Here is a 27,777-nt window from a genome sequence, read left to right as displayed (position 1 = left end):
GAGAAAAGCTAAGTGAGGGCTGACGTAGATGGCGCGTAGCCTCCCAAACACTGCCCTTCAATAAATGAGCGCTACCCTCCAACTCAATGGGTACGCACTGACCTCACAAGCCGACACGCTCGTCCACTACGATTCCGAACCACTACACATCCGAACTGACAACACAGCATCCAGTGTAGCTGTTGTAGCTGAAGTTCCGACCGATTGTTTGTACGACTGACGCAAGTGTACATGACTAACAAATGAGTCACTCCTGTCTTTTTCTCAGACCTTACCTTGATTTTTGTATGTAATGTAAAATGTATATTATGTATATATAGAGTATTATATAAAAAAGAGAAATGTTTGATTAAAAAAAAAAAAGAAAAGAAAAAGAAAACAAACAGTTAATGTGAAATTCTTATGTGAAATAAAAACAAAATATTTTTGGAAATTCCATCCAGTTTGTCTTTCGTGGCTTTTAACCCTCCGAATGCACGTGACGCCACACCCTGACCCTTTACACACATGCACTCAGACCAGACTTCCCACTTCATGTTCTCACTTTTTTAGATCTTATCAGTTTTTGCTCATAACAACGGGACAAGAGAGCAATTCTCACGCTAGAGAGAGAAAGCAGAGCAGGTTGCTGCTGTTCGTGTCAGTGGAGTGACGTTAAAACATTTATCAGATTCTGGGTTCCCCTCAGACTTTGCTTTCGGACGCTTAGGGGAAGCAGGAACAATAGTTGGCGATCAGAGGCATTGGTCTGGTGCGTGTGTGTGTGTGTGTGAATGTACTGATGTGTGTTTAAAGCTACTGGTGTGACTTGCCCTAGTGGGCCTGGTGCTGCATAAAAACTCTTTCAGTTTTTATATACACACACACACACACACTCCTCCACAGCAGTGGTTCTCACAGTCGTGCTGGAACACACCCCGTGCACATAAAGAGGGGTGATGGGCTAAGTTCATTAGTGTAGTTGAGGCGTGTTGGGAGCAGGGCAGTGTTACTCCAGGACTGAGAGCCACTGATTTGCATTTCTCTCTCTTTCACTCTACCTTTCCTGTTTCCCTTTGAACCCTCATCCTGTCTTTAGCATCCTGTTTTCTCTCAATCTCAGGACTTCTCTTGCAGGCTTTCTTTGTTGGTCTCTCTCCCTCTCTCTCTCTCTGGCTCCCTCTCTTTTCCCCTTCCTCTCTATCTATACACTCTCTCTTTGCCTTTCTTTCTTTTTTCCTCCTTCTCTTCTATTCCGTCTCTGCACTCCTTCACTTCACTTCAATCCTTCTCTTTCTTTTACTTTCCTCTCTCTCTCTCTTGCTTCTCTATCTCCTCTTTCTCTTTCTTTCTCTCTCTCGTTCTACTTCTCTCTCTCGTTCTACTTCTCTCTACTTCTCTTTCTCTCTCTACTTCTCTTTCTCTCTCTACTTCTCTTTCTCTCGCTACTTCTCACTCCTCTCTCTACTTCTCTCTCTCGCAACTTCTCGCTCTACTTCTCTCTCTCTCGTTCTACTTCTCTCTACTTCTCTTTCTCTCTACTTCTCTCTCGCAACTTCTCACTCTACTTCTCTCTCTACTTCTCTCTCTCGCAACTTCTCGCTCTACTTCTCTCTCACTACTTCTCTCGCTACTTCTCACTCTACTTCTCTCTCTACTTCTTGCTCTACTTCTCTCTCTCACTACTTCTCTCGCTACTTCTCTCTCTCTCTCGCTACTTCTCTCTCTCTCTCGCTACTTCTCTCTCTCTCTCGCTACTTCTCTCTCTACTTCTCGCTCTACTTCTCGCTCTACTTCTCTCTCTCTCTCACTACTTCTCTCGCTACTTCTCGCTCTACTTCTCTCTCTCTCACTACTTCTCTCGCTACTTCTCTCTCTCGCTACTTCTCTCGCTACTTCTCGCTCTACTTCTCTCTCTCTCGCTACTTCTCTCGCTCTACTTCTCTCTCTCTCACTACTTCTCTCGCTACTTCTCTCTCTCGCTACTTCTCTCGCTACTTCTCGCTCTACTTCTCTCTCTCTCGCTACTTCTCTCGCTACTTCTCGCTCTACTTCTCTCTCTCTTGCTACTTCTCGCTCTACTTCTCGCTCTACTTCTCTCTCTCTCGCTACTTCTCTCGCTACTTCTCTCGCTCTACTTCTCGCTCTACTTCTCTCTCTCTCGCTACTTCTCTCGCTACTTCTCACTCTACTTCTCTCTCTCTCGCTACTTCTCTCGCTACTTCTCTCGCTACTTCTCGCTCTACTTCTCTCTCGCTACTTCTCTCTCTCTCGCTACTTCTCTCGCTACTTCTCGCTCTACTTCTCTCTCTCGCTACTTCTCTCTCTCTCGCTACTTCTCTCGCTACGTCTCTCTCTCGTTCTACTTCTCTCTCTCTCTCTTGTTCTACTTCTCTCTCTCTCTCGTTTTACTTCTCTCTCTCTCTCTCGCTACTTCTCTCTCTCGCTACTTCTCTCTCTACTTCTCGCTCTACTTCTCTCTCTCTCGCTACTTCTCTCTCTCTCTACTTCTCTCTCTCTCGCTACTTCTCTCTCGCTCTACTTCTCTCTCTCTCGCTACTTCTCTCTCGCTCTACTTCTCGCTCTACTTCTCTCGCTACTTCTCTCTCTCTCTCTCTACTTCTCTCTCGCGCTACTTCTCGCTCTACTTCTCTCTCTCTCCTGTCTCCTCTGACTTCTGTTTCAGTCTTTTTATTTCTCTGCTTCTCTCACTCTTTTTCTCTCAGCGTTTTGCTTTACTTCTCCCTCACGCTCTCTCCTTCTTTACTTCCCTCCCCCCACATTGATCCACCCTTCCTTATGCTCCTCTCAAGAGGTCTTTATCTCTCTCTCTCTTCTCTCTGTCTCTGTCTCTCTCTCGCTCTCTCACTTATCTATTTCTTCTCTCTCCCACTCCATTGTTCCACCCTTCCTCTTGCTCATCTACAGAGGCCTCTTTTTGTTTTTTATGGCCGTGACAGTAAAAACAGCTGTCTCGCTGACGGCTGCTACCGCGCCTCTCTCCTTGTCTTGAGCGTTTACAAAACGACGGCCCTGTGACCGTAAATCTGTCTCTCTCTCTCTCTCTCACTCACACACACACACACACATAAGCTCTTAACCATTTGACCTGCGCTGAAGGGCTGGGTCAGTTCAGAGGTGATGAGGAGCTGTTAATTACAGAACAACTCTCTAAACTCCCCCCTGGCATCAGATAAAAGGCAGGGAGACAGACGGACAGAGAGACTGTGAGAGTGCAGACTGAGCGTGGACTGAGCCCAACTGCCTATATTAATGATGCACTGTACAACATGCAAATACATGGTTCATCTGCATAATGCATACTAACATACGCCTATAGTAATGTGGCTGTTGATTAGCTTGTTCATTAGCTGATGAACTGGGTGTGGTGAATGGGGCTCTAGGGGATCTAGGCCAGGAAAGGGATGGTCAGATAATGGTCAGATAACTAAAAAGTACTAAAACATTCATCAGTAATATTTATTATTAACATTCACCTGGTTTAATAGATTATAGTAATTTAATACATACAAAACTCTAATACATTACAAAATCTAATAAAGGTACTCATTAGAAACACGTGAAACATGTGAAACGTGTAGATCTCTCTACAGCAAGCCGTCCTCACAGAGGCCACCAAGACACCTACGACAACTCTGAGGAAGTTAAAAGCTTGAGCAGCTGAGATGGGGGAGACTCGGCTTACTCGACAACTGTTGCCCGGTTTCTTCACCGGTCAAATCTTTATGGAAGATCAGCAATGATCATTAAATCTCCACTACAGTTCGCCCAAAGGCACGTAGGAGACTCCTAGCTCAACTGGAAGAAGACCGAAATGGACAAGCACTGCACATCACCACGATCACCATCCCCACGGTAAAGCATAGTGGTAGCATCAGTTTAACTCCTTCAGACTAGTCGTAGGTGCTTCGGTGGTGGTCTCCTGAAACTCCATGAAATGTTATTTCTGGACCCCCCCCCCCCCTCCCGACTTATACTCCTTTTCAATAACCCTTTCTCTGAGTTGCATGGAATGTCCTATTGTCTTCATGGTGTGTTTGTAGCCAGGAATGCTGAACAACCAGTGACCGGACTGTGAGACTACTGGCACCAATAGCCTGAACCTCTGCCGAATTAGGTCAGTCACTTTATAGGGGGTAAATATTTATGCAATCAAATTATATTGACCATGATTCCATTTCTAAATGCAATAAAGGGGGAGAACATCCAAGGCCCCTATCCAAGGCCACCACTCTGTAGCAGACCTCAGCAGCCTATTTTGATGCATTTACTGATTAGTAAAACTTCTCGTAAAATTCCTGATATGGCAGTGACTCAGATTTCTGGGAAGCGCCTCCTGTTATCCACCAGTTCTCAACTTGTGTGAATGTCCACAAAGCGGGAAGGGATAAGAAAATGGCTCACTTAATAATCTCAATTCCACTATTTTCTTTGGGATTTCTGTACGTCATAATAGTGTCAGATCTACAGTGTCAGATCTAAAGGCAGCGTTCAGCATTTTCTGTGTAAAAGAGGACACCAAAAAATCTTGCCCACTGTGCAAGACAGACTGCAAAACAGAATTCCTCCTTCCTTCCTGAGGCTCTCCTCCTCTTTCCTGCAAAACACATTCTTTTTCCACCAGTCCTTCGCAACGGGTGCGAGCGTCCCTTCGCTAAACCTGTGTTTTTAGTTGTTGTCTCGCTTGATGGCCGCTCCAGCACATCTGGGCCTACGAATGAAAGTAAATATGTGGAGCTCAAGTCCCTAAGGTGCATAAATAAACTTCGGAAAGGTTGGGCTTCAAATTCTCACATTCTTAAAATAACCAGGCCTTGAATAAGTGCTTAGCGTATTACTTATTATTGCTTAAAATATTTTCATATTTCACAGTGTACTTATTTTACCCTCGCAACCAGACCTTCATTAACCTTTAAGGCCTTTTTTTCACGGAAATGGAAAGGAGAACACTAGGCCAACAACACCTTTGGCTTTGTCATGCTGGAGTAATTAAAGATACCAAAGAGGCTGTAGGATGAGGCCCAAAAAAAAAAAAAAGAAAAGTGTATTCTCATGTAAAAACATGCCCCTCAACAATAAGGCCCTTGAAATCACAAGGAAATGCAGTATTGTGATTGGCTCCCAGCAAGCCAGAACTTTAGTTAGCAGCAGTGTCCTTTGCAAGCTGATGCAAATGCCGAGGGTGGCCGTCCATGTGTTCCTGATCAGGCAGCAACAAGTACTGAAAGGCAGCCTCCTGAATCTAACTGGTATTAGTCATAGACCTTGCACAATCGTTCCATTACCTGGGAAGTATGGAGAGCACAACAGGAAGGCTAAATGGGAAAATGTGATGCGAAACATAACAGGAAGTTGTTCATAAGATGACATCACAGAGACTCTGATCATCTATGATTATCTATGACGCTGCAGCGGCGTCCACCTGCTAATGCCAGCTGTTCTAAACTATACTCTTATCCACTCTACAGTCCTTAAGGGTAAGCTCTTCAACTGGCAGGTACCTGCAAAGCCAGCCACCATCTCTTTTCCCACTGTTGCCGATGCAACATCGCCGGGTAGCCGGCGCTCTTGGAGGAAAGTGCTGGGTCCCCAGCCAACATCGACTAAGAATGATGAGGGGAGAGAGCACTGCCAGTTGTGCTCACTCAGTCTCAGGCTGCTGATGGCAGAGCGGCATGGCTTACTTGAATTTTATTATGAGGAGGCAGGAAAGCCTTTCTTCCAATGACTCTTCTATAAAGGTATATACACCAAATATACACCAGGCAGGTATTTCCACGTATATATGAAACCAGACTCCTATCTGCCTAAATGGTCAGAGCCCTATGACACTGAAAATGGAAGCTAAGCTAACATTCCCAAAGCATATTTGAAATTCCTGTGAAAATCAGTGGCCTTTGCCCTTAAATAACACTAATAACTGTGTTTAGCACTTCTATTTCATACACTCTGTTCATACACTGGCATGCAAAGGTGTGGGCACCCTCCTCAAAATTTCTGCGACTGTAAATCCTTTGTAAAGTTAGCGATAAGACCTCCTTCTCAACATTTTAAGCATGTTTAGCATATCATGAAACAAAGGAAAGGGGCCATCTCAAGAGATTTGACCTCTCAGAGCTCTTCCAGCAATGCATCAGGCCCGATATAGCTTGTTAGGGCTGTGGCTTGTTCACCAACACTGTTAGGAGAAAGGCAAGGTGATGCCAATGTCAAAGCTTTATAAATACTCTGACTTCCATATCCCCATAACCATATCCCTGCCATCAACAGCCATGGGCTCCTCTAAGCAGCTGTCACCAGGCACTCTTACTATTCAAATGATTGATGCCCGGAAAGCAGGAGAAGGCTGTGAGAAGATAGCAATGCTTTTTCAATGTGGTCAGGAAGACTACGAAGACTTTACAAACTGCTCGTAGGGTTGCTAGACAGGCAACCAATCTGACTGCAAAAGTCCTTCATGAAGGTTTAGCAGACTCTGAAGTGGTGGTGCATCTGCATACATTTTCACCTTCATAGAAAGAAAGGCTTTCCTGCGTCCTCATCATAAAAATCAAGCAAGCCATGCCACTTTGCCATCAGCAGCCTGAGACTGAGTGAGCACAACTGGCAGTGCTCTCTCCCCTCTTCATTCTTAGTCGATGTTGGCTGGGGACCCAGCATTTTCCTCCAAGAGCGCCGGCTACCCGGCGATGTTGCATCGGCAACAGTGGGAAAAGAGATGGTGGCTGGTTTTGCAGGTACCTGCCAGTTGAAGAGCTTACCCTTAAGGACTGTAGAGTGGATAAGAGTATAGTTTAGAACAGCTGGCATTAGCAGGTGGACGCCGCTGCAGCGTCATAGATAATCATAGATGATCAGAGTCTCTGTGATGTCATCTAATGAACAACTTCCTGTTATGTTTCGCATCACATTTTCCCATTTAGCCTTTCTGTTGTGCTCTCCATACTTCCCAGGTAATGGAACGATTGTGCAAGGTCTATGACTAATACCAGTCACAGGCACTGGTTAGCTGGGGACCCAGCATTTTCCTCCAAGAGCCCGGCGATGCTTCATCGGCAACAGAGGCTGGCATCACATGTTTTTGATTTTTTTTTAATGGAAAAAATTGTATTTGAAGAGAACATCTACATCTATTAAGTATGCAGATGGATCAGTACTGGTAGAGAGATGATTTATTAATCAATAAAAAGATTTTACTAGTAGCCAATACTTTGATATGTTGTGGTCCCCAAACTTTTGCAGGGAACTGTCTTTCAACCAGAGAACTGTCACTTTCTCGGATAATGACTGTGATGATATTTTGAGGGTCTGCTTGTGTAGAAATGGTGTAGAAATAGTGGGTTAGCTGTTACGCTAGTCAGAGGATCGCCGTTTTAGGGCACGGCTAAAGTGTCCAGCTCACACAGAATACCCGCAATGCACTGTGTCGTATGAGATGGAATATGCAACAGGGGTGAGCAGGCTGATGTAATGTTGGTGCATGAGCTCATCGGCGCAAATCACCAGTTCAGGTCTCCATGGCAGAGTTTTTCTAAAGTAGGGATTATGTAGTAGTGATTATGGGGCCGTTTCGAAAGCAGTCTCAGTTTGAGGCTGAATGACCATACGACACACTCGCCATCCTCACCTCAGCATATGGCTGGTGCTGTCATCCAGAAAAATGGAGAAGAGCCATTTCGTGTAGACAGGGCATGTGTGGCAGCATGTGTGGCGGGACAGCGAGAGTGAGACTGGGAGGCGAAGCTTGATAATGAGAGCGGCCTGATTACCAGTGCTTGACTTTCTGAATGCTGATGACTTGGGGAGCCATCAGAGGCCAGCTTTCTCAGAAGGCCGCAATCAGGAACTAGGCAGTCTTAACTTGGTGTAGGATGTTTAAATGCCTGTATATCTTTAGCAGTGTCTGAATTTGGATTGTGGTAGTGGGAATGGCCTTCCCCTGAAGATTACATTTAAGGTTCAACAGGTCCTTCAAGTGGCATTTTATACAGGTTCAGGTAAATATACATATGGACAGAAGTATCGAGACACCTGCTCATTCATTGTTCAAGAGTTTATCCTGCCGTTGGTTGGAGGAAATGTCTCTAGTGTCCGGGGAAGGCTTTATACTCTTTCAAGAGTGGTGTGGAGTTTTGTGTATCTAGGTATCCATGCGGACCTTTGCATTTGGCAGCATCTAGCTTGAGGTGTCTTTTAGACTCTAGCCGATACAAACTAGCTAAGGGTATTTCAGTGAAGCACTTTTGTAAGTCGCTTTGGAGAAGAGCGCTTGATAAATGCCTTAAATGTCAATGTAAAAGGGTCCCGGGTGGTCCAGTGGACTGAGGCGCTGTCACTGTGATCAGAGGATCGCTGGTTCGAATCCCGGTTACGTTGCTAGCCATTGGCAGCCGGGACCCAGAGAGAGCCTTGCTTTGTCTAGGGTGGGTAGATGGCACTATCCCCCACATCACACTAGTGCGGCGCCGGCGCATCAAGGCCAGGTATACGGCGCTTCCCTCCAGGTCAGTTGGTTGTCTGATGATGTTGCATCGGCAGCAGTTCGAAAAAAGAGGTGTGGCTGGCTGGCGTGATGTGTCAGAGGGGTGTGTGTGTGTGTTGGTCTTGCCCTCACTAGTGTCAGGGGCGTAAAATACACGTCAGTGTAAATTATACCCATTGCTGTGAGGATTTGATTGAATTCAGCATCAGGAGCATTAGCGAGGTCAGGATGTAGCGCCATCTTATTTATTTCTTTACATTAATTGTTTATTCTTTAAAGAGACCCCATCGACTTACTGGTCCTCAAACCTCAGGACATTTTTTAGGGACCGTTTTAGTGTAACCGGTGACATTTTAGTGTACTTGGTGACATGGCTCCATTGGAAAAATATCTCCAACATGGTGACTTTACTGGAGACCATTTCTAATGGTCGATTTATCCAGAATTCTACCGAGCAGCTAGAGTGTTCACACAATGGAGAAAACTAAAAACTGACATAAATAAAGATGCATGGTTTTCATTGGACAGCAGCATAATATAGTAATAAAGGAAATGACCTAGGTTCAGGTTCCTAAATCTGTGCAGCATTAAGAGTGATTCTCAGTTCTTCTATGAGCTGGTAGTTCTTCCTCATATATGTCATATATGTTTTCAAGAGACCTTCACATGTGATCCAACGATCATCAAGATGTTGAAAGTTGAAACCGATAGCCTTATTAGCTTGTTTTGTTCCTGCAAATCAGCTCCCACCTTTTCTCATTGAGCTTTAATGCTGCAAAAATCATTCACCTGTTTAAAACCAGACTGGCAGTGGGTAAGACTTGCAGTCCTTCCACAATTCAGGCTATTAATAAATAATAATAATAATAATTTAAAACCAACTGAATTACATTGAATAAATATATAGTCACATTGAGGAGAAGACAATGCACTCTTCCCACTGATTCCCTAGCGCCGAGCCACGAGAGCTATACCACCAGTCCAATCCTATAAAAAAAAGGTCCTCTTAAAACCCCCAAGTCATTATCAAGCCATCGACAAAACGAAGACTGTCAATCAAACTCTCAGAGAGAGGTCAGGGTCACCTCTGAACCCTGTTCAAGTTCGGTTTAAAGAATGGGATAAACACAATCCTCGCAGAAACTCAAAAGCCTATTGAAGTCCACACTCTGCCGCTCACTTAGCTCAGTCTAAATGAACCACGACACGACTTCATACTTTCAGAATCAACTATTACATTTCTTTCTGCCACAAATCCTCTCATAGTCAGATTGAGCTATTAAGGCAAAACGCTGCTAATCTTCAATAGGCCATTCAGCCAGGAAAGCAGATTTGTGGAGCAGCATTTAGAGAGGTGCAAAAAGGCTTATTGCCACATTCAATCACGAGGGGGAAACTGAAAACCTGGACAAAACTGAAATGAAAAACCTGCTGATACTGAATAAGGATTAATGAGGAGTCTGAGACCGTTTATCGACACTGAGGCCTTGCATCTCTACAAGGTCACCCTCGGGGTTGCTACGTAGACCCATTTTTAAAAATGTTCTTTAATGAACATTATCCAGCAGATTCTCTATCATGGAAAAGCACCACTGAAGTGGTCAAATGGTTCTTTGAGTTGTCATGGTTCGTAATCCATCTCTGCATTATGCAAGCAGATGAACATTACCATCATTTTAATACAACAAATATACTATATGATGCCCTTTAAATGATATATAATGAACTGAGATCATCATCATGTCCAGACTCATAAAAAAAAAAAAAAACAAAGTGGAAAGGTCAGTCATAGCAAACTATGAATGAAAGTTAGAGGAAATCAGCTGTCCTCGTCTGGTCTGCACGGTGCCAACAGGCTGGCAATACCTCGAATTCATTTGTAGCAACCAAGCCATTTCTCAGTGCACTGAATCTTTACTCTACGGAGCAACAACAACAAAAAAAGGTTGAAGTGCAAACGTTCAAGGACATCTGATCTCTCCATCGTTTGTCTGAACCAATAGCTATCATTTTCTGGGTCAGACAGAAAGCGAAAAGAACAAAGGAGAGGCACTACTGGGAACTATGCCATGGGTTCAGCCTGTGCTCCTCCACCCAGTCTTTCTTTGGCTTTGAGGTGCATGTATGCTTTGGGATCCACACCTTGCTAACAGATGTTAGCAAACCTTCTTTTTTTTTTTTTTTTTTTTGAACATAATCAGCATAAACAATAAGGTTTACATTACCTGAAATGCTTGCCTTTGCAAGCGAGTTTAAGGAGTCAGCCATCCATACAGTTCCTATGCACAAAGACTGGGCTGCGGCCTCTATTTATTTATTTATTCAATCCAGGCCCTTTTTTCTTTTTAACTTGCCAAGAGCGCAGCATGCTGTGCAGTTGGCACTGCGCTGAGCAGTTCTCGTTTGTTTAAGCATATTTCCAGCATCTTGAGCAATCTTTGCATTGGGCGTGCTTTTTTTTTTTTTAGTTAGCTCTGGACAGCGATTAACGGTTATCTCTGATATACAATAACAATAGGTGGACTACGGATATCTCAGCCTTCATTGAATCGAACAAGAAAGGGCTTCTCAAATTCATACTCACTTTATCTACAGGGACACGCTATACCTAGTTAATGTTGCATAGAAGTGCACACACACAACAGTGGTGTAAGGCAGCAAGGCCTTCTGACGTAGCTAACATAATATGATTCTTTAAGTCACGTCCTATATTTGACTGCCATGCAGGTTTAATCACAGTGGAAAAGCTACTGAATATGTGGTTGCTGGTTTTCCTAATCCTCCCTCTTAGCACTAAGTGAGACTCTCTGTGTCTAGTTGTAATAAATTAACTTTGGAGGAATCACGAGAACCTAAAAGAAAAAGTAACGAAGAGACAATCTCCAGAAAGTTAGGTGCAGTTTTCTATGACATTTGGGTCAACCGAGGTCTTCTCTAACCTCTTTAGACCCTGCATCCTCATATGGGGACATTACATTTCTGCTTCTCTGCACCATGATCCTAATTTTTTTTTTTTAACTTTGACCCTTTAGCCTCATATGAGGATATTCTGTACAATGAAGTAGTAAATGAAATATGCACACCAAGCAAAAGTCTGGGTCTCAGGACCCCCTGGTCATCACGACAGCGCCTTATTCTGCTGAGAATTTACCCCCTCTTTACTTAGAAAATCAACCAAATATGTCATTTAAAAGCATCGCCCAACAAAAACGGCAACTGTGGCCTACTATTTCCTCTTCTAAGCCATCTCTGTGTTATTGAAGCAGACAATGATTACATTAATTTTACTAAAAATAAAAAATAATAAAAAAAAAAGTATATGTGTGGTTGTTTTTTTTGTTTGTTTTTTGTTTTTTTTTTAGAAATTCTGAGCAAACAAGGTCTTCTTTCACCAAGGTTCAATTTAAAGATCCACAAAACTAATCAAGTTAAAAAAAAATCTGAAGCTGAAATGTAAGCCGGTATGCCTACTCAGGAGCCACAGAAGGCCGTCTGGCTCCTAGTCAGCATTTCCGGCCATGGCCGCGCTAACGACAGCTTGCAGGTAGCTACAGGGGGGTGACATCACAATGCTCTCAATGCCAGCCAATCAGCATTCAGGTGAAGCCATGCCGGGGCGGGGCGGGGCCCGAGAATCGCTCCAGACACCCCTGAAGAGCATTAAAGAGCGCTTTAGCAGTGTGTAATGAGTCTGTCCACGCTCAGAGCGGGGTTTAGCTCATTCCTCTACGGGGGGCCACGCCAAATCAGAACCAGGGCCTTCATTTTAAACCCAGAGTGAGCGGCAGAGCTCGGCCAGCCAAATACATCAGATTAATTCTGACCCGTGTAAATATAGTGCACTCGTGTGCACTTAGTGGCTTCAGGATTAGCGTTTTAAGAGCCAGCATATGGACGTGGATCATATTCTGGAATTTCCATACAGAGCCATACTCTCTGGTTTTCCTTTCTGCAACGGTGTGGAATGGAGGTTTTCCATCCGCAAGACAATCGAAGACCGACAGGGACGCCACATTGGGAGTGAAAACACAAGACATTGTTAATCAAACAATGAAGGTTATGAGGCAAAATAGTCTGTATTTTACATCAAGCCTTAGCCTAGAACATTAGGCAGCATATGGAATGCAGAGCCCGAAAAACATCCAAAGTATCATACGTTACAAAGCTCGCTTTCCAGCGGACCACATCATGTTCAGATTTCACAGCAGTGACCCCTTCAGTGAACTACAGCACAGTGAACTATAAATCAGCCATTAAGAAAACGAAGGGAGCTTGGATTCCTTCAACCAACACTATTAGAAACCACCTAAAAACCTGTCACTAGATTCAGTGAATGCAGTTCTCTGGACCACGTTCCTCTTACCACATTGAGATAATTGGTGGTCAGTCAAGAAAAACGACTGGTCAGTCTTAAAATATATGTGATCTGCTGAATGAATACAGACCCGAGTTCATGGTAACACAATCCAAAAGCATTAAATGGAACAGCACAGATTACACAATCAGCTCCATCTTAAAACAGTACCAGGGCTCACAGAGGCGCTTTTTTTTGGCCACAGACATTCCTGTGCACTCATGGGTGTATTTCTTGAACACTGTTACCCTATTATCAAACTCATTAAAAATCAGCCGCTCGGTTTTGTATCTGGTGGTATTGTTAGCGCTAGGGTCATGCTACAGCTATCTCGCACAAGCATGAAGCCATGCAGAAGGGCTGTTACTAACTCTGACTCCATTCCCAAGCCAGCCCAAATACACATGCTCTGGAAGCTGCACTGAAATAGCACATTCTCCACTGGCATCATGTACATGTGTCTGCAAGGTTTTATACGGACTGTTAGAACGGGGGGCGCTCTGTCCAAAGGGAAAAAAAAATCATCTACATCTGCAGAACATATTTAAGGTCCTGATGTTTTTTTTTTGTTGTTGTTTCCAAACAATTTTAGTTTCCACTGCAACCATCGATTTCTGGTTTTAGATCAGGAAGGTTTAACAAACTGATGAAAACCAGTGTAGTCAAAGAAGCTGAACTAGCTTAAAACAAACAAACAAAAACACAACATAATTAATCTATCTATGGCTTGAAGGTGGTCCCGCAAAGCCCACACAGGCTTTTAACAGTCTTTATCATCATCATCATCATCATCATCATAACCCCTCACATCTTCAGTCCCTTTTTCTTCAAGTCCTCTTTAGCCTCTTTTATCTGCACCTGCAGCTCTCTGGCTGCCTCCTCGCAGTCATTGAAGGTGGCTACTCTATAGCCTACTGTGGCCAGCGAATAGCATCCAAACACCACCAGCAGGTACACGGGCATCGGCCAGGCGACTTCCTTGTACACCGCTGGCAACTGCAATTCCAGGAGGTCAAACGTAACCAGTCCCCACGCAACTCCCACCAGCGACACGCCCAGAAGCCACTCCAGAAGTTTGGTCATGATGGAAGAACCTGGACAACTGTGGGGACCAGAGTACAGACAGGCGGCAAACCAACAGGGTTAGATGAGGGCTTGGACTATTTACTTATAGTAGTCATATGATTTCAGAGAGCAATAAAAGAAATACATAAGAAATGTATATATATAACACACACATACATTCCTAGTTCTGTTAGTAGCACAAAAAATGATAAATAAATGTATTTAAAAATGATGTTATTTTGGAGATCAGAAAATAATAAGAAAATTTTAAATACAATAAGAGCGCCACAAAAAAGTACAAGGAATTGCTTATTATTAATTATTAAATTATTATTATTAAATTATTTATTATAAACGACGTTTTATCAGAGAATGTTATTTAGTATTTTGCTTCATTCCGGACGCGTTTTTGACGGGGGCAGTTTGACTGAACTAGCCTCTGGGCTAGCCGAAGCCTAGCTACTGTACAGAAAAAGAAAGAAAAGCACTCCAAAAAGGACAGAACTGATCGAGCTATTTAACATATTGACAACAATAAACGCGTACAGTAATTGTACAGACCTCCAAAAACGTGCTAATACGCCCTGGCCTGTATAAATGCCTCTCGTTCACTCGCTCTTACCTCTCAGCCAGCTCACCACTTGCAAAGCGCGCGCACAGCAGTGACGTCTATCGGTTCTCTAAGGCTGCTGGGACTTGTAGTACACTTGTAGTGTTACTGCGCAAGTAACAGGTCTAGATAAGATACTACATAACAAAACCCTTCTGAACGTCCATACAAATAAATGTAAATATGTTTTAATATTTTAATATATTTTTTTAATATTCTGTTTGAATTAGCCTGCTGGTGCTGAGAGGCAAACTCTGACTCCTCACGTTTCCTCAGTTTAGAGGCCATTTTGTTGTGGAGGACGGCTCGTCCGTATCAGTAGGAGCCTGTACTGATTTTTACTGTCATTTCGTGAAAGGCCAATGCTGACCACTTCTTTTCCGTTTCCCTCAGTGCCAGCTCGGTCCAGGATCTCTGCAGGGTTACATCCGCCCATTCAGTGCTGAGGTTGGCGAGGAGGCCTTGACCCGAGTGACGTCCAGATGCAACCACGATGCACTGCGGGCAGAGACTGCCTCCAACACGTAAACACCGTCCAGACAAACGCTGGGTTATTCTGGGTGATGTTTATAATTGCGAGACACTTTGTTATTGTGCCAGTGTGCTTAATAGGGGGAAGCAGAGTACCCTCCCTTCTAAAAAAAATAAAAAAATAATTAATTAAAAAATAATAATAATAATTAAATATGGTCACCAGCAAAACTAGCTTTTTTTTTTTTTTTTTTTTTTTTGAAGTCCAGTATGCTGGTCAACTAGCAACTTTCACAAATTTGTCGGCCAGTTAAACCAGTACCAGGCCAGCGTAAGCAGAAACCAGCAAACAAGCAAGTCCATTTTTTCCAGTTAGCGCCATGAAGGGCTGCCCTGTATCCCTGTAGTTTAACACTGAAAATCATTTAGCATGAACCTTAAATGTGAGAAATTTTCTTAAATATATTTTATCATACACATATTTCTCAGAATAACTGGGTAGTTTTGTTTTTTTAAGCATAAAATGAGCAAATATACAACATGTGGTTGAGCAGCATCCATGCTAAAAGCATGGTGGCATTAGAGATACTGTAATGATTCACTTCAAATATTTTTTAAAAAATAAAAAATTTACTCATCTTCTATAATCTATAGTTTTACATCATCAGTGTCATCACAGCTTCAATAAAAATTCAAAAATGATCATGAGAGAAATGGCTTGCACATTGCTCTTGTGATCATACGGGGTTGATTGTGTTTAGGTAAACAGATTTTTTTAATGTTAGGGTTAGGCTGTAGTGAAGGACACATTTTTAATAACTAGTTACCAATATCTGCTAATTGCATCCCAAGACCCAGTTTCATCAAGCTATCTCATATTTGACCACTTCACAGTACGCGTGGTCTTGCGTGCTGTTCAGGCTGAGATTCACTTGTCGGTTAAGTGAGGAGGAAGACGAGAAGTTCTTCTCGTTCTCCTCAGGGTATATTACGGTTTTGCTTCTTTGCTTGTGGGTGTATTTGTATATGTGTGTGCTGTGCTGAGGCTGAAGTTGGCCCGCTTGCAGGGTGCGCGCGCTTGCCAGCGCTGTGTTCTTAAAGCTCAGGAAACCTGCGCTCCAGCAGAGAGCAACTGGCTCACACAGCAGAACAGCCTGCCCTGAGACGGGGGGTCCCTGGGGGAATGGAGGGGGTGGAGGGAGTGGGGGGAACAGAAAGATGGAGCGAGGGAGGTGGAGGAAGGAGAGTTGAAGAGTTAGCTATGAGCAAGTCAGAAATGATGGGAGAGGTTGAAGGAGAAAGGTTGAGCGTGTGGAGGAGAGCTATTCTGGGGGGGAGAGAGAGAGCGAGAGAGAGAGGGAGAATAAAAAATAGGCTTCTTTTAGCCAAGGGAAGAGCTACAGTTTGAGGAGCAGTGATGAGTTTGTTGTTATATAAAGCTGCAGGAGAAAGGCCATTTACTGATGAACTGTAGTCCAACATCAGTCAGATGCTCTCGTCATAACGTTAAAGTGATTTCAGACAGACTTTCCTAAATGTAGCTGGAGATACGAGCAATGTCGCTAACACCTAATGGGAACTTGCCCAGTGACTCTTTAATTGGTGTAGTGCAGCATAGTCACCCAGGTGTTATCCACTGCGCCACACCAACCAATAAACATGAACCTATTGATACCATGCCTAATGCAAGGCATGGGCTAGAGAGGTATAAGACCCCCAGCATTGAGCTGTGGAGCAGTGAAAGAACTGTGGTGCTCCCTCCAATATTTTTGGGACGAGTTGGGAATGAGGTGGGGTGGTGATCATCATCATCATCATCATCATCATCCAACATCCCGACCTCACTATCGCAATCAGATCTGCTCAGAAATGCTCCTCCAGAATCTCGTAGAGAGCCTTCTTCCCTGGACAGTAGAGGCAGTTACTCCAACAACAGCAGGATACACTTGATTTCGGCAGAAGCAAGGAATGAGCCGGCGTCCCAATACTTTTGTCCATATAGTGTAGTGGGGGGAAAAAAGCACAGGCATAAAGAAGGTTTAGGGGGGGATCCCATGACTTGTGACTCTCAGTGATGCTACACTAAGGCATGTGTAAGTAAAGGCACAGACAGCGAAATTAGTAGAAGATGACCTGAGTTTAAAGCACTGTGCAAATGTTTGGGCACCCTTAGCTAACTTTTTAAGAAGGTCTAAGACTGTAATTAGCCTGTTAGGGCTGTGGCTTGTTCCAGGTGATACAAATTCCAAAGCTTGGCCCAACAATCAGCAGCTTTTTGAGTAATATAAGCAGGAGAAGGCTACAAGGTTGTGCTTTTAGGTAGCTGTGCTTTTAGGTAGCTGATCCTCAGCTTGTGTTGTAATTAACAGGATCGGTGGACGTCGAGATAAGGTCTGAAAAACCTCCTGCAAGAACCCTCTGGACTCAGCAGCAGACTCAGCACTGGAGTGGTGGTGCACTATTCTACTGTGCAGCAGAACAACAAGCCTAACCCGTCGGCTGCAGCGAGCAAAGGTATTTTTGGAAAAGCACTTAGACATAGGGCATTCAAAACATCAAGGGGTGGGCAGGGGAGTAGAGAGAGACGGAGAGGGGGAGGAGGACGGGGTGAGGAGGAGTGGTGTTGAATAGAGGAGCTACAGGTGCAGGCTGAACAGCAGATGACCTTAATGGTACGTTAAATCCAGATGCTTAAGCAGACTTAACATCAATCCCCTGCCACCACCCTCGGCGCAGAGACGTACACAGTCTCTCTCTGTGTGTGTGTGTGTGTCTGAGGGAGTGACTGTGTGTTAAATGTCTGCCTCAGAGTGAGGGGAATTAGTGTTGACGGGGGCAGAGTGGAGCCACAACAGTTCAGTAGTAAAATCATGCAAGAGGTGCGTCCTGACAGGAGCGCGTGGGAACGGGTGTCCGGGATGAGACTAGCCAAAATATCATTTAAAGGGAACAATGTCAAAGTGTGTGTGTCTGTGTGTGTGTGTATGTACGAGGGAGACCGAGACAGAGACAGAGATAGAGAGAGAGAGAACAATAGCATTCGGCTCACAAACAGGAACCCTCTGTTTCCTGAGCCAGATACTCCAGGCTACTTTGTTTTCGCGCATGCACGCGCACACCTTCTGTAGAGACGTTTGTGTGCGATTCCAAGGAATTGTGAACATCTTCCTGTAGAGTTTGGGTAAGGTCGGCATGTGTGTGTATGTGTGTGTCCATATATTTAGCTCTTTGTGGAAAAACTAGGACAGTTTGGATGCTGCTGTTTAGGGTTACGTTTTTGTTGGCTTGTTTTTTTGCTGTGGTAAAGCCGTGTGTGTGTGTGTGTGTGTGTGTGTGTGTGTGTGTGTGTGTGTGTGCGTGCATGCCCCCCACATGAGGATGCCACTTGTGGCCTTTCTTCCCAAGTCAAATCCCACCTGTTCCAGCTGCTGCCCCAAAAAGCAGACCAAAGCAAAGAAAGATGGGTGGAAACAAAGGAATGCGGCCGTAAGCAGTTCTCTGTTGTTGTTGTTTTTTAGGGCTTGTGATTTTCCAAGTTTTCAGAGTTTTCCAGGCTTCTCTCTTTTTACGCAGTTTTGGGTACTCTATATATAAAACCTTTTGTGGCATTTCTCAGCATGGAATTTGCTTTTCTTAGTTTTCTAACTATCTTCTACTATTTGTTTTTCTAACCTAAGGTTCTTGGCTATTAGCTACTAGGTTCTAGTGCTCTCCAGTCCAGCGGAGGGTCCTTGTCCACTGTGTGCATTGCACACATTTTGTAGGTCATTCTGGGGATGTGCCTGTCTGCCGAATTACTTACTTAAATGGTGTTTGATGCTTTTCTAGGCTTAAATATCGCCATGAGCTTTTTTTTTTGTGATGCACTACATGGAAAAAAGTATTGGGACACCCGCTCATTCATTGTTTCTTCTGAAATCAAGGGTAGTAAAAAAAACAAAAAGCTGTCCCAGCTACTGTGCTGTGAATGCTTTCTATCAAATTTTGAAGCACTGTTAGGATTTGATTGCATTCGACGACAAAAGCGTTAGTGGGGTCGTCCCAAAAGTATTGGATGGGGTGCCATCCATCATTCCAGAGAACACAGTTCCACTGCTCCACAGCTCAATGCTTTTGGGTAGGTTCAGGCTTATCTGCTCCAGGGAGTCCTATTCTGTTGGTAGTCCTTCTCTACAGGGGCCAGACAAGCTTTGTGTGTGTGTGTGTGCATTTGCACATCTGTGTCCGCAATGGGTGCAACTTTTGAATTGCTGAATTCATTCATTCGAATGTCCACAAACGTTCAGACATTTAGTGTATTATCCTCTGAATTTCAGCAGCCTGCTTCTTCCAGAACACTTTAACAGGATACAGGATCTTTCTCTCCTTATCCCACATGGCCTTAAGCACACCCCGAAATCAGTTAGCTAATAAGCTGTTGAGCTTTACAGAAAAGACTGGCCCACAGACTTTCATCATCAACTCAATTCACTCTCAAGCCTTCCGCCAAGCTAAATGCACAATGAAGGCACGTACCGCTGCGCAGTCGGCCTGCAGTCATTTTGCGCTCGTGCACTTGTAATTACAGCTACAGGCGTTTTATTTAATTGGCACATAGCAGGAAATCCCCCACCTCCCCGCAAGTGGTGACAGCCCCTTGTCTCCCTTGACAACCAATTGCGTGTTTAGGCATACTTAGATTGTATCAGAGTAGAAATGGTCCTAGAGCACTGAAGCTGGAACCTGAAGGGCTATGCTATCACCTTTCTCCTAAAGAAAAATGGTCCTGAAGGTCGCAGTGTTTTCAGCCCTCCGCTAAACCTAGTCCCATCTATGACCCGATCAGGACCCGCTGCAAATCGAGCAGACAGAATCAGGGCTCGATTTGTAACACACTTTTGGACGAGGCCATTCGCGCTGGCTATTGGCACGTGAGCCCGACCGAAATCGATTGGAATGAAGTAATGCCAGACACGAGACGACTGTAAACTCAGCAGGGGGAACAGAGGGCCAGAGAAATGGCTTTCGTCTAGACGCGAATAATGAGCAATGAGCAGCCAGAGTCTGGGGGCTACAGACCACATGTGATTAATCGGCTGTGTGAGGCTTGATGACATTGATTTGAGCTCATTAATTAGCTGTGTTTTTTGGCTCAATCTGTGCACACTTTAAATGAGAACAAATTCGTGCTCCATAAGCTGTACATTAATGAAAAACCCCTTCGAAGGTCCGATGATTGATAATGGCGAGTAGTAGTGGTCGATACAGCACTATATGGGACAAAGTTCATTGGCTTACAGCGGGGCTGTATCGACTGCTCCAACCAGGATGAAGTTGGTGATTCCAACAAGGGTCATTATGTAGAGCACCAAGCGTCCATGCAGTCATCTGAGGGGATGCGAGCTTTGACGATCACTGACGATCTCTGCGTCCTTACAGAGCGGCAGGAACCTGATGATGAGTGGTTGTTTGCAGAAGGCCACAGAATTCACATAATACACTGACCTTCAATCTGCAGCATAGACGTACTGATAGTGCTCCAGCTGTGAGCTAGGCCTGCACACACTACTTTTGACTCAAATTCGAAATGATCCACGCTGACTAATACCATATGGTAACCTGTAGCCTCTGAACCTCCGAACAAGAGGCCAAACGTACAGAATGCAAACATATAGCTTCGGCAATGTGCAAACCATACAATCTGGAGAGTTCTGTAGCGCCACTACGGTGGGAAAGTATGAGATATGTTAGGAGTTCAGGACAAGGGCGTCTGTGTGGTCCTCCCTAAGGAACGACTGACTGGACGGAGTAAATTAAGCAGAATTAATGTGCCCTTTCGGAATAAAGGGTGTTTATTGTAGCAGAAGAGGTGAGTGTTGGGGGGGGGGGGGGGGGGGGGGATTTGTGTCCAGCTAAGCCTGTAATTTAACGAAGCGTTTCAGCCCCAAACAATAAATTAACTGAAATCAAAAACCCACATGTAGTTTGTAGGCTGCCCGATGGGAGAGTCAGCTTAATACTGCCGGTGCTAATCTAGAACGGGACAGTTTTGCAGTACTGCTTGTGAGGATTCTAAGAGGATCATCTTTTTAAAGATGGTGCTGCGCCATCTTTGTTTATGCAGATGTAGCAGTGCCAACATTCTTTAACCCTCTTTGCTGCATCTGCAGTACATGATCATTGCTGTGGAGAATAGTTTCCACGTCTTTCTGTGTATTTAGAAAAGAACCGAGATATGCAGACTCGAAAACACTCAAGTAGCGCTTACAGCAGACCTCCTTGCCCAGCCCCTGAATTCTGTCTGAAACATAATTCCTCTGTTGACTTCAGCTAATTAAGCTACAAACACAGACACCCTTTATTTTTGTCGTTTTTCACGTTCCTATAAAACTCCACAAAACAGAACAGCTCTAGTCAGACTAACGATGGCTAATGAACGAATGACTCATTCCAGGCATTCAAGCAAAATCGGAAAGCGAAAATTTTGTGTGTGAATATCATATAGTCAGCGTGAACTAAGAGCTGATGTACATGCATGGACTCTGTAACTCTGTAACTCTGGTCTACAAAGCCAAGAACGGACCAGCCCCGCCGTACTTGATGGCAATGGTCAAAAGCCGATCCGCACCAAGAGACCTTTGAGCTTCAAGTACGGCTCGGCTCGACCCGCCATAATACCACGGAAGACAAGCGTCCAGGCTTTTTTCTGTCCTGGCACCAAAGTGGTGGAACGAGCTTCCCCTGGATGTCGCTCGCTGTCTTCAAACGCAGACTGAAGACCCACCTCTTCAGAGAGTACTTGGGCGAATAGTAGAATGGTATCTTTGTAGAAAAGTAGAGGTATCTTTGAATTATTAGCCTGTTCTAACTAGCTAAGGTTTTTCTTGGGTAAATAGCAAAGCACTTTTGTAAGTCGCTCTGGATAAGAGCGTCTGCTAAATGCCTTAAATGTTAAATGTAAATGTAATGCATCATTTTGGATTGTATGTAGAATAGAACGTTTCAGAAGTCTGCGGTATTGTCAGTATACAAAAATAATAAGACGTGAAAATCAGTATTATTGTATCCAGAAGCAGATGTAAGTTTTTAGGGTTGTAGTGAGCTGAATACTCTACTATGTTTTCCGTCAAAGACACATTGGACCTAGTGGCATCGTGTGCCTAACAGTCAAGGATTATTCCACCAACATTAACCCCACCCCCTCGTTTCTACATTATATCAGCTCCATTCAGCGTATAGGAGCACTTTGTAGTTTCCAGACTGTAGCCAACCTGTTTCTCTGCATACATTGTGAGCCCCCTTTCACCCTGTTCTTTAATACTCAGGCCTAACATAAGTATTATTTGGGTGGTGGGTCATTGTCAGCACTGCAGTGACATTGACATAGTGGTGGTGGTGTGGAACCCGAGTGGATCAGACACAGCAGTGCTGCTGGAGTTTTTAAACACTGTGTCTGTCCACTCTATTACACACTCCTCCCTAACTGGTCCACCTTGTGGATGTAAAGTCTGAGAGAGAAGCTCTGATCTGTTGCTGCGCAGTTTGTGTTGGTCATCCTCAAGTCCTTCATCAGCGGTCACAGGACGCTGCTCACCAGACGCGGTTGGTGGACTATTCTCAGTCCAGCAGTGACACTGAGGTGTTTAAACACTCCAGCAGCTGCACTGCTGTGTCTGAGCCACTCGCAATTCATCACAACACACATTTGAACACTCCATCACCATGTCAGTCAGCGTCACTGCAGTGCTGACAATGACCCACCACCCAAATACTACCTGCTCTGTGGTGGTCCTGTAAGGTCCTGACCATTGAAGAACAGGGTAAAAGGAGGCGGAGAAACAGATGGACTACAGCCTGTAATTATAGGACTACTAAGTGCTCCTATTTGGTAAGCGTAGAAACAAGGAGGTAGTGTTAATGTTATAGGTGATCGGTGTATATACTGAGCTTTATACCGTCAAACATGATTTTAGAACCAGAGCTGTCTATTTTAGAATATCTCTTGTATAAGCAGCATATTTAAGCTAAAAGTCTGTAGTACTGTCCTGCGTTCCTTATTAGTGGTGGTCTACACCCAGGCTCCAATACCACATTTACCACATTTACAATCTTAACCATTATCATAAACCTTTGGTCGACCTTCCATCGCTCTAAGGTCCAGTTCTGATGCTCGTGAATCCATTGTTGATGCTTTTAATGGTAGACGGGAGTTAGCATGGGCACTCTGACTGGTTTGTGGCTTAGCAGGCCCAAACACCACAGGGTTTGACGCACTGTTTTGACACATTCCTCATGTAACCGGCATTACATTTTTCTGTGACCTGCCACAGTAGCCCTTTCGTTGATTCAAAACAGGGAGAAAGGCTGCCTACTTCTTCCACATCCAACACATCCACTATGGGAACCGACTGTTTAGTTACCATGTAACATATCCCAGACCTTGACATCCCCTATTCACGTGTTTATTCAGAGTTCAGCTATTTGCCCTTTGTCTTCCATCACAAGTGAGTTCTCAGTCTTTTTAGGTCTTTTCAGATTACAGAGAATGCAGATAGCGTCCTTTCTGTTGTAACCAGCTGTAAGAGACAGATACAGCAGATAAGAGATTAGGTCGAAAAATGCTGGAAGAGTCCTTGTAGAGCATCTTGCTTAGGCATTTCGTGCTGTGGTTTGAATTTTCTCCACCTGACCCCTACAGATATCTGACCTCCTGCTCCTTTCTCCCTCCCTCTGGCACCTGCCAACCTTTGACCTCTGACCATCCCCACAGGAGCGGCTGCAAGAAGAGGAGCATGTGTTGACTCCAAAACAGAGAGCGTGACGCTCTCTTGCTCTCTCTCTATCTCTCGCATTTTCTCTACCTCCCTCCAAGGGGTCAACTCTTCTGACCCCTTCAACCTTTCCTTATCACTGTCTCCATCTGTCCTCTGTCTCTCCTCCTGCCTTTCTTCATCTTTATCTGTCTCTCTCTCTCTCTCTCTCTCCCTTTCTGTGCCAATCCATCTCTGTCCCCCCACCCTTCTCTGCTACATCCATATCTCTGTCTGGGCCTCTTCTTTTCTCATTTATCTCTTACAGTGTCTCCTCCCCACCTACTGCCTCTCTCTTTGTCTTTCTCTCTCTCTCTCTCTCTCGGCTGCACTCCTCCTCTTGGTGGCCATTCAGCTCAGTGATGTATGCACAGCTGGCTCTGACAGGACCTTCCAGAAAACATGTGTTTCTTTATGAACCTCCTGTTGACTCGGTGTCCTGCCTTGCCTTTCTTCGCTTTCCATGGGACGTGGAATTTTTACAGTCATGGAGAGACATCAGGACCCAGAGCTGTGTGTTTGAGGAGTGACTGAAACGACTCTTAAGCACACGGAAAGATGTGTAAAAGTCACACGGAACACACCGTTGCCTTCCTCGTTCTGGCCTTCTACTAGATGCTAATTGGTGTGCATAAGCAATTCGAGGCCAGGAGTACTAGAGAGCCTCCCCCAATTACTCAGCACGATGCTAGCCAGTGCGGATGTCTGTTAGCTGATGTGACAGACCTGGCAGTAAGTGTTCTCCTCCAAGCGTGTTCAACTGTTTGCAGCAGTTTGACGGAAAAAGAGGCAGTGTGAGGCGCAGAAAGCACATGCTAGCTTTCACCCTAATGGCTCTGAAAGAGTAGTTTGCTGGAGGTGTAACTAAATTGGGGAGAAAAATAAGGAAAATTATTATTAAATTTTTTTTTTGCCAAGGAATGTAGTTAATGTTGTTAACAGTAGGCTTTGGTTGGCAAGCAACATAACAGTCATGGATTATCCCACAAATTGTCTTGATAACTTGACATATTAATCAAGTGAGGTGTACACTCATGTATATGCTGAGCATTTGACGCTGTCCAACATGATTTTAGAAAAGGAGCTATCCGTTTTAAAAGCAGCCCATTTAAGCTCTCTACAAAGTCTACTGTACCGTGATCCTCATTAGCTAAAGTTGTCTAAACCCCGCTTCCATTACCACATTTACCACATTTACAGTCTTGGTTAGTTACATAGAACGTGTCAGTCTGATCTTGAGTCAGCACAGGGCAACTCTGACCAACGCCTGCTGTTTCAGGTCCTAAGAACGGTCACCTGCTTGCCCTCCTGAGTTACGACCTGATGTAGGACACCTGTCTGAAGATCGGCGGTTTTGTTGTTTGGCAGTAAAGCAAGTAAAATACTACTTCTACTGCTCAGCGCTCACTCCACGCTTCGTAATGTAGACAGAAATCATCTTAGGATTGGTATATTCAATTATTCAGTCCTTGCAAAGTCCATCTTCAGAGCCGTTACTTGTTTTTACCTTTCCCATGTGCAGATCTTTATCGGTCCAACGCTCTTGTTTGCTTGAAGGATTCCTCCTCAAGGGGAAATCAACAGTCACATTTGATTCTAAAGACGCCGTATGAGATAATAAAGTGTCTTGGCGGAGTGTCTGCAGCTGGAAAATGTGATGTCTCCACTCTGCTTCGGTCTCCAAGTCCAATATGTTTCCTCTCAGAGGGAGGGTCAGGCCAGACGTTTATATAACACACTGCTGACCTGCTGCTCAGGCTCATACTACTGATTAATGGGACGTAAGAAAAGAGGAAGAAGACAAGAGCATGGAATCTAGAACTGCATAATTATCGTCATATTGAGATACTCTGCCCATACTTTACATTTCAACAGTAGCCTTAACACACACGCCTGCACATTTGGTCATTCTTTCATTCTGAAGCAGTGAAAACATAAAAAGGGGTGTGGTCTGTGCCAGTTCGGTCCTCATTGGTCATGTTTAAGGTCCCTCCACAAATATGATGTGATGTTTAGATCAGGGTCATTGCAAAAGCTTTAGTTTGTGTCTCTTCAGTTTGTCCATGGTGGACTTCAAGGTTTGGATCTTCATCCATCCATCCTGTTGGAGAAGCCGTCCACTTCTCTGCTTCAGCCTTTATAACCATGGCGGGTCTAGATGTACTGTATCACGTTTCGAAGCCTCAAAGTAGTGTCACCATTAGTTGAAAATTTGACCTCAATGATTTTATAAGGATTATGTAAGCTGCAGGCGTGAAGTACTGAACTCTCTGTGTTTATGTTCTCCTCCCTGTTGCTTCCTAGTGTCACTTTTTTAATAAAAGTATCTAAATAACTGACATGGGCAAGATTACAGCGATTAGACGTTCGGACTATCTACTGCCCAGTCATACTTCAGACATTGGTTGCATGCAAAGGTTTCGTCTTCCGTTAAGTTGACAAGTCTTGTGTGGGTTATGATTTGCCTGACTTTTATTGACTATATTATTCATATTTTCTTCTTCAACTTGACCTCCAAAATTGTCACTTGCTAATAACATTTTGCACTTAGCGTAAACCTTTGTTTAAACCACAAGCTGACAAAACGTGTGCCTATTTTTATTATTCATTTGTATTTATTGTGTGTTATGATTGATTAGCTATGGAGGCTGTATTTACTCTATTTCTCACAAAACAAAAATTAGTTGGGTTGAGTGTCCAAACGTTTGCATAAGACAGTAAAACTGTATAGTATGCTATGATACGTTCTGGCAAAAAGTTTGCAAAAGTTTGGGCATCCTGGTCAAATTTCATGTTTGGCTGAAGAACACATTTACAGAGAGCCCATGTCTGCATGTATTAAAGCACACTTACTGTTCAGCTGCTTAATGTAACATATTGTGGGGAAGAAAAATATGTGTTAATATGTAAAATTCAGCAAATTCAGCAAATAAAAAGCCCTATTTCAGTTTCCTTCATTAAGAAGATGGGTAAACATGGGTGTCCAGCTTTTGTATATGACTGTATATAACTTGGCATGCATCGTATTTTCTAACTTCTGTCTTATATCCGAAAAAAAGTCTGTTCTGCATGTTTAATTCCCCTTCAGTATGTCAGACAGTGATCAAAGAGAGCAAACTGTACATCATTTTTGTGCCACTGCAGTACCAGAGCATCTTTTCATATGGTTGAACGGAATAGCAGTCAGTGCTGTGACCCTATAAAGCTTCAATTTATCTGTGGATTAAACAGCAGACAGACAGACGGGAAGAGCTTTTTGGGGGGCTGGTAACCTTGAGAGTTAAAACAGTTAAACATAGATTCTGCTACCGTCCGCTGACCGATAAAGCGAGTGTCCATATGGGACAGTATTACTGTCAGGGTTCATTTGTTTTGAGGGGGAGGGGAAGGTGGTCGTTAGCCGTCGCCCCCCTAGCAGCTTCCCTCAATCCTCTTACCCCAACATTTAAACTGATTGATTCCCTGCACACCCACGGCTATCTTCTGCTAGAGGGTTTTAGGCTGGGACAGGGTCAGGGTCTTGTTTGACTAACAACGGTAGTGATGTGTGATGGGTTTTTTTTATTTTTTATTTGAGGCCTTATATAGACATTATTGTGTAAGTTACATAAGCCAAATCCCTTATTAATAATTAACCGCGAAAAAGACCACAAATGACAGATGTGGCATTCTTGCAGGCAACAAATGCTCATAATACAGTAAATATGTTAAAGGCTACTGTGAAACGGATACAGTGAAAAAGTTCATCAGCTGACTCTGCCTTAAAATGGTGAAAGCGAACAGTGTTTCAAAACAGCGGACAAAGAGAAGCAGCCTGCCATACAGTGCAGTCTAACAAAAGCTTGACACAGATGGTAGCGGACAGTGCATACCCTACAACAGCTGGCAAGGCCTTAAGCCTATAAAAGAGTGGATCACCCGAATGGCAAGGCCATTCACCAAATCGAGTCTATAGCAGACATTATGTGGCCCCAGGAAAAGGGCTGGTCTTATTAAATGATGATCG

General features: G+C 44.0%; 1 protein-coding gene across 2 annotated transcripts; it reads right to left on the bottom strand.

The window, feature by feature from the left end:
• Positions 1-12,539: 12,539 nt before the first annotated feature.
• On the bottom strand, positions 12,540-14,569 carry dpm3 (dolichyl-phosphate mannosyltransferase subunit 3, regulatory). Of its 2 annotated transcripts, none has more exons than XM_072674677.1 (2): positions 14,524-14,569; positions 12,540-13,938 (listed from the first exon to the last, which is right to left on the bottom strand). In XM_072674677.1, the coding sequence occupies exon 2, from the start codon at positions 13,917-13,919 to the stop codon at positions 13,641-13,643; it is 279 nt and encodes a 92-aa protein (XP_072530778.1). In that variant the 5' UTR covers positions 13,920-13,938; positions 14,524-14,569; the 3' UTR covers positions 12,540-13,640. The 2 variants fall into 2 exon arrangements, with proteins under 2 accessions (XP_072530778.1, XP_072530779.1); XM_072674678.1 differs by lacking the exon at positions 14,524-14,569 and adding an exon at positions 14,463-14,520.
• Positions 14,570-27,777: the final 13,208 nt, after the last annotated feature.

This window comes from Salminus brasiliensis, chromosome 3 (genome assembly GCF_030463535.1).
Source record: "Salminus brasiliensis chromosome 3, fSalBra1.hap2, whole genome shotgun sequence".
Lineage (NCBI taxonomy): Eukaryota > Metazoa > Chordata > Actinopteri > Characiformes > Bryconidae > Salminus > Salminus brasiliensis.
The sequence above is the reverse complement of the archived record's forward strand: the minus strand, read 5'-3'. Positions and strand labels throughout refer to the sequence as shown.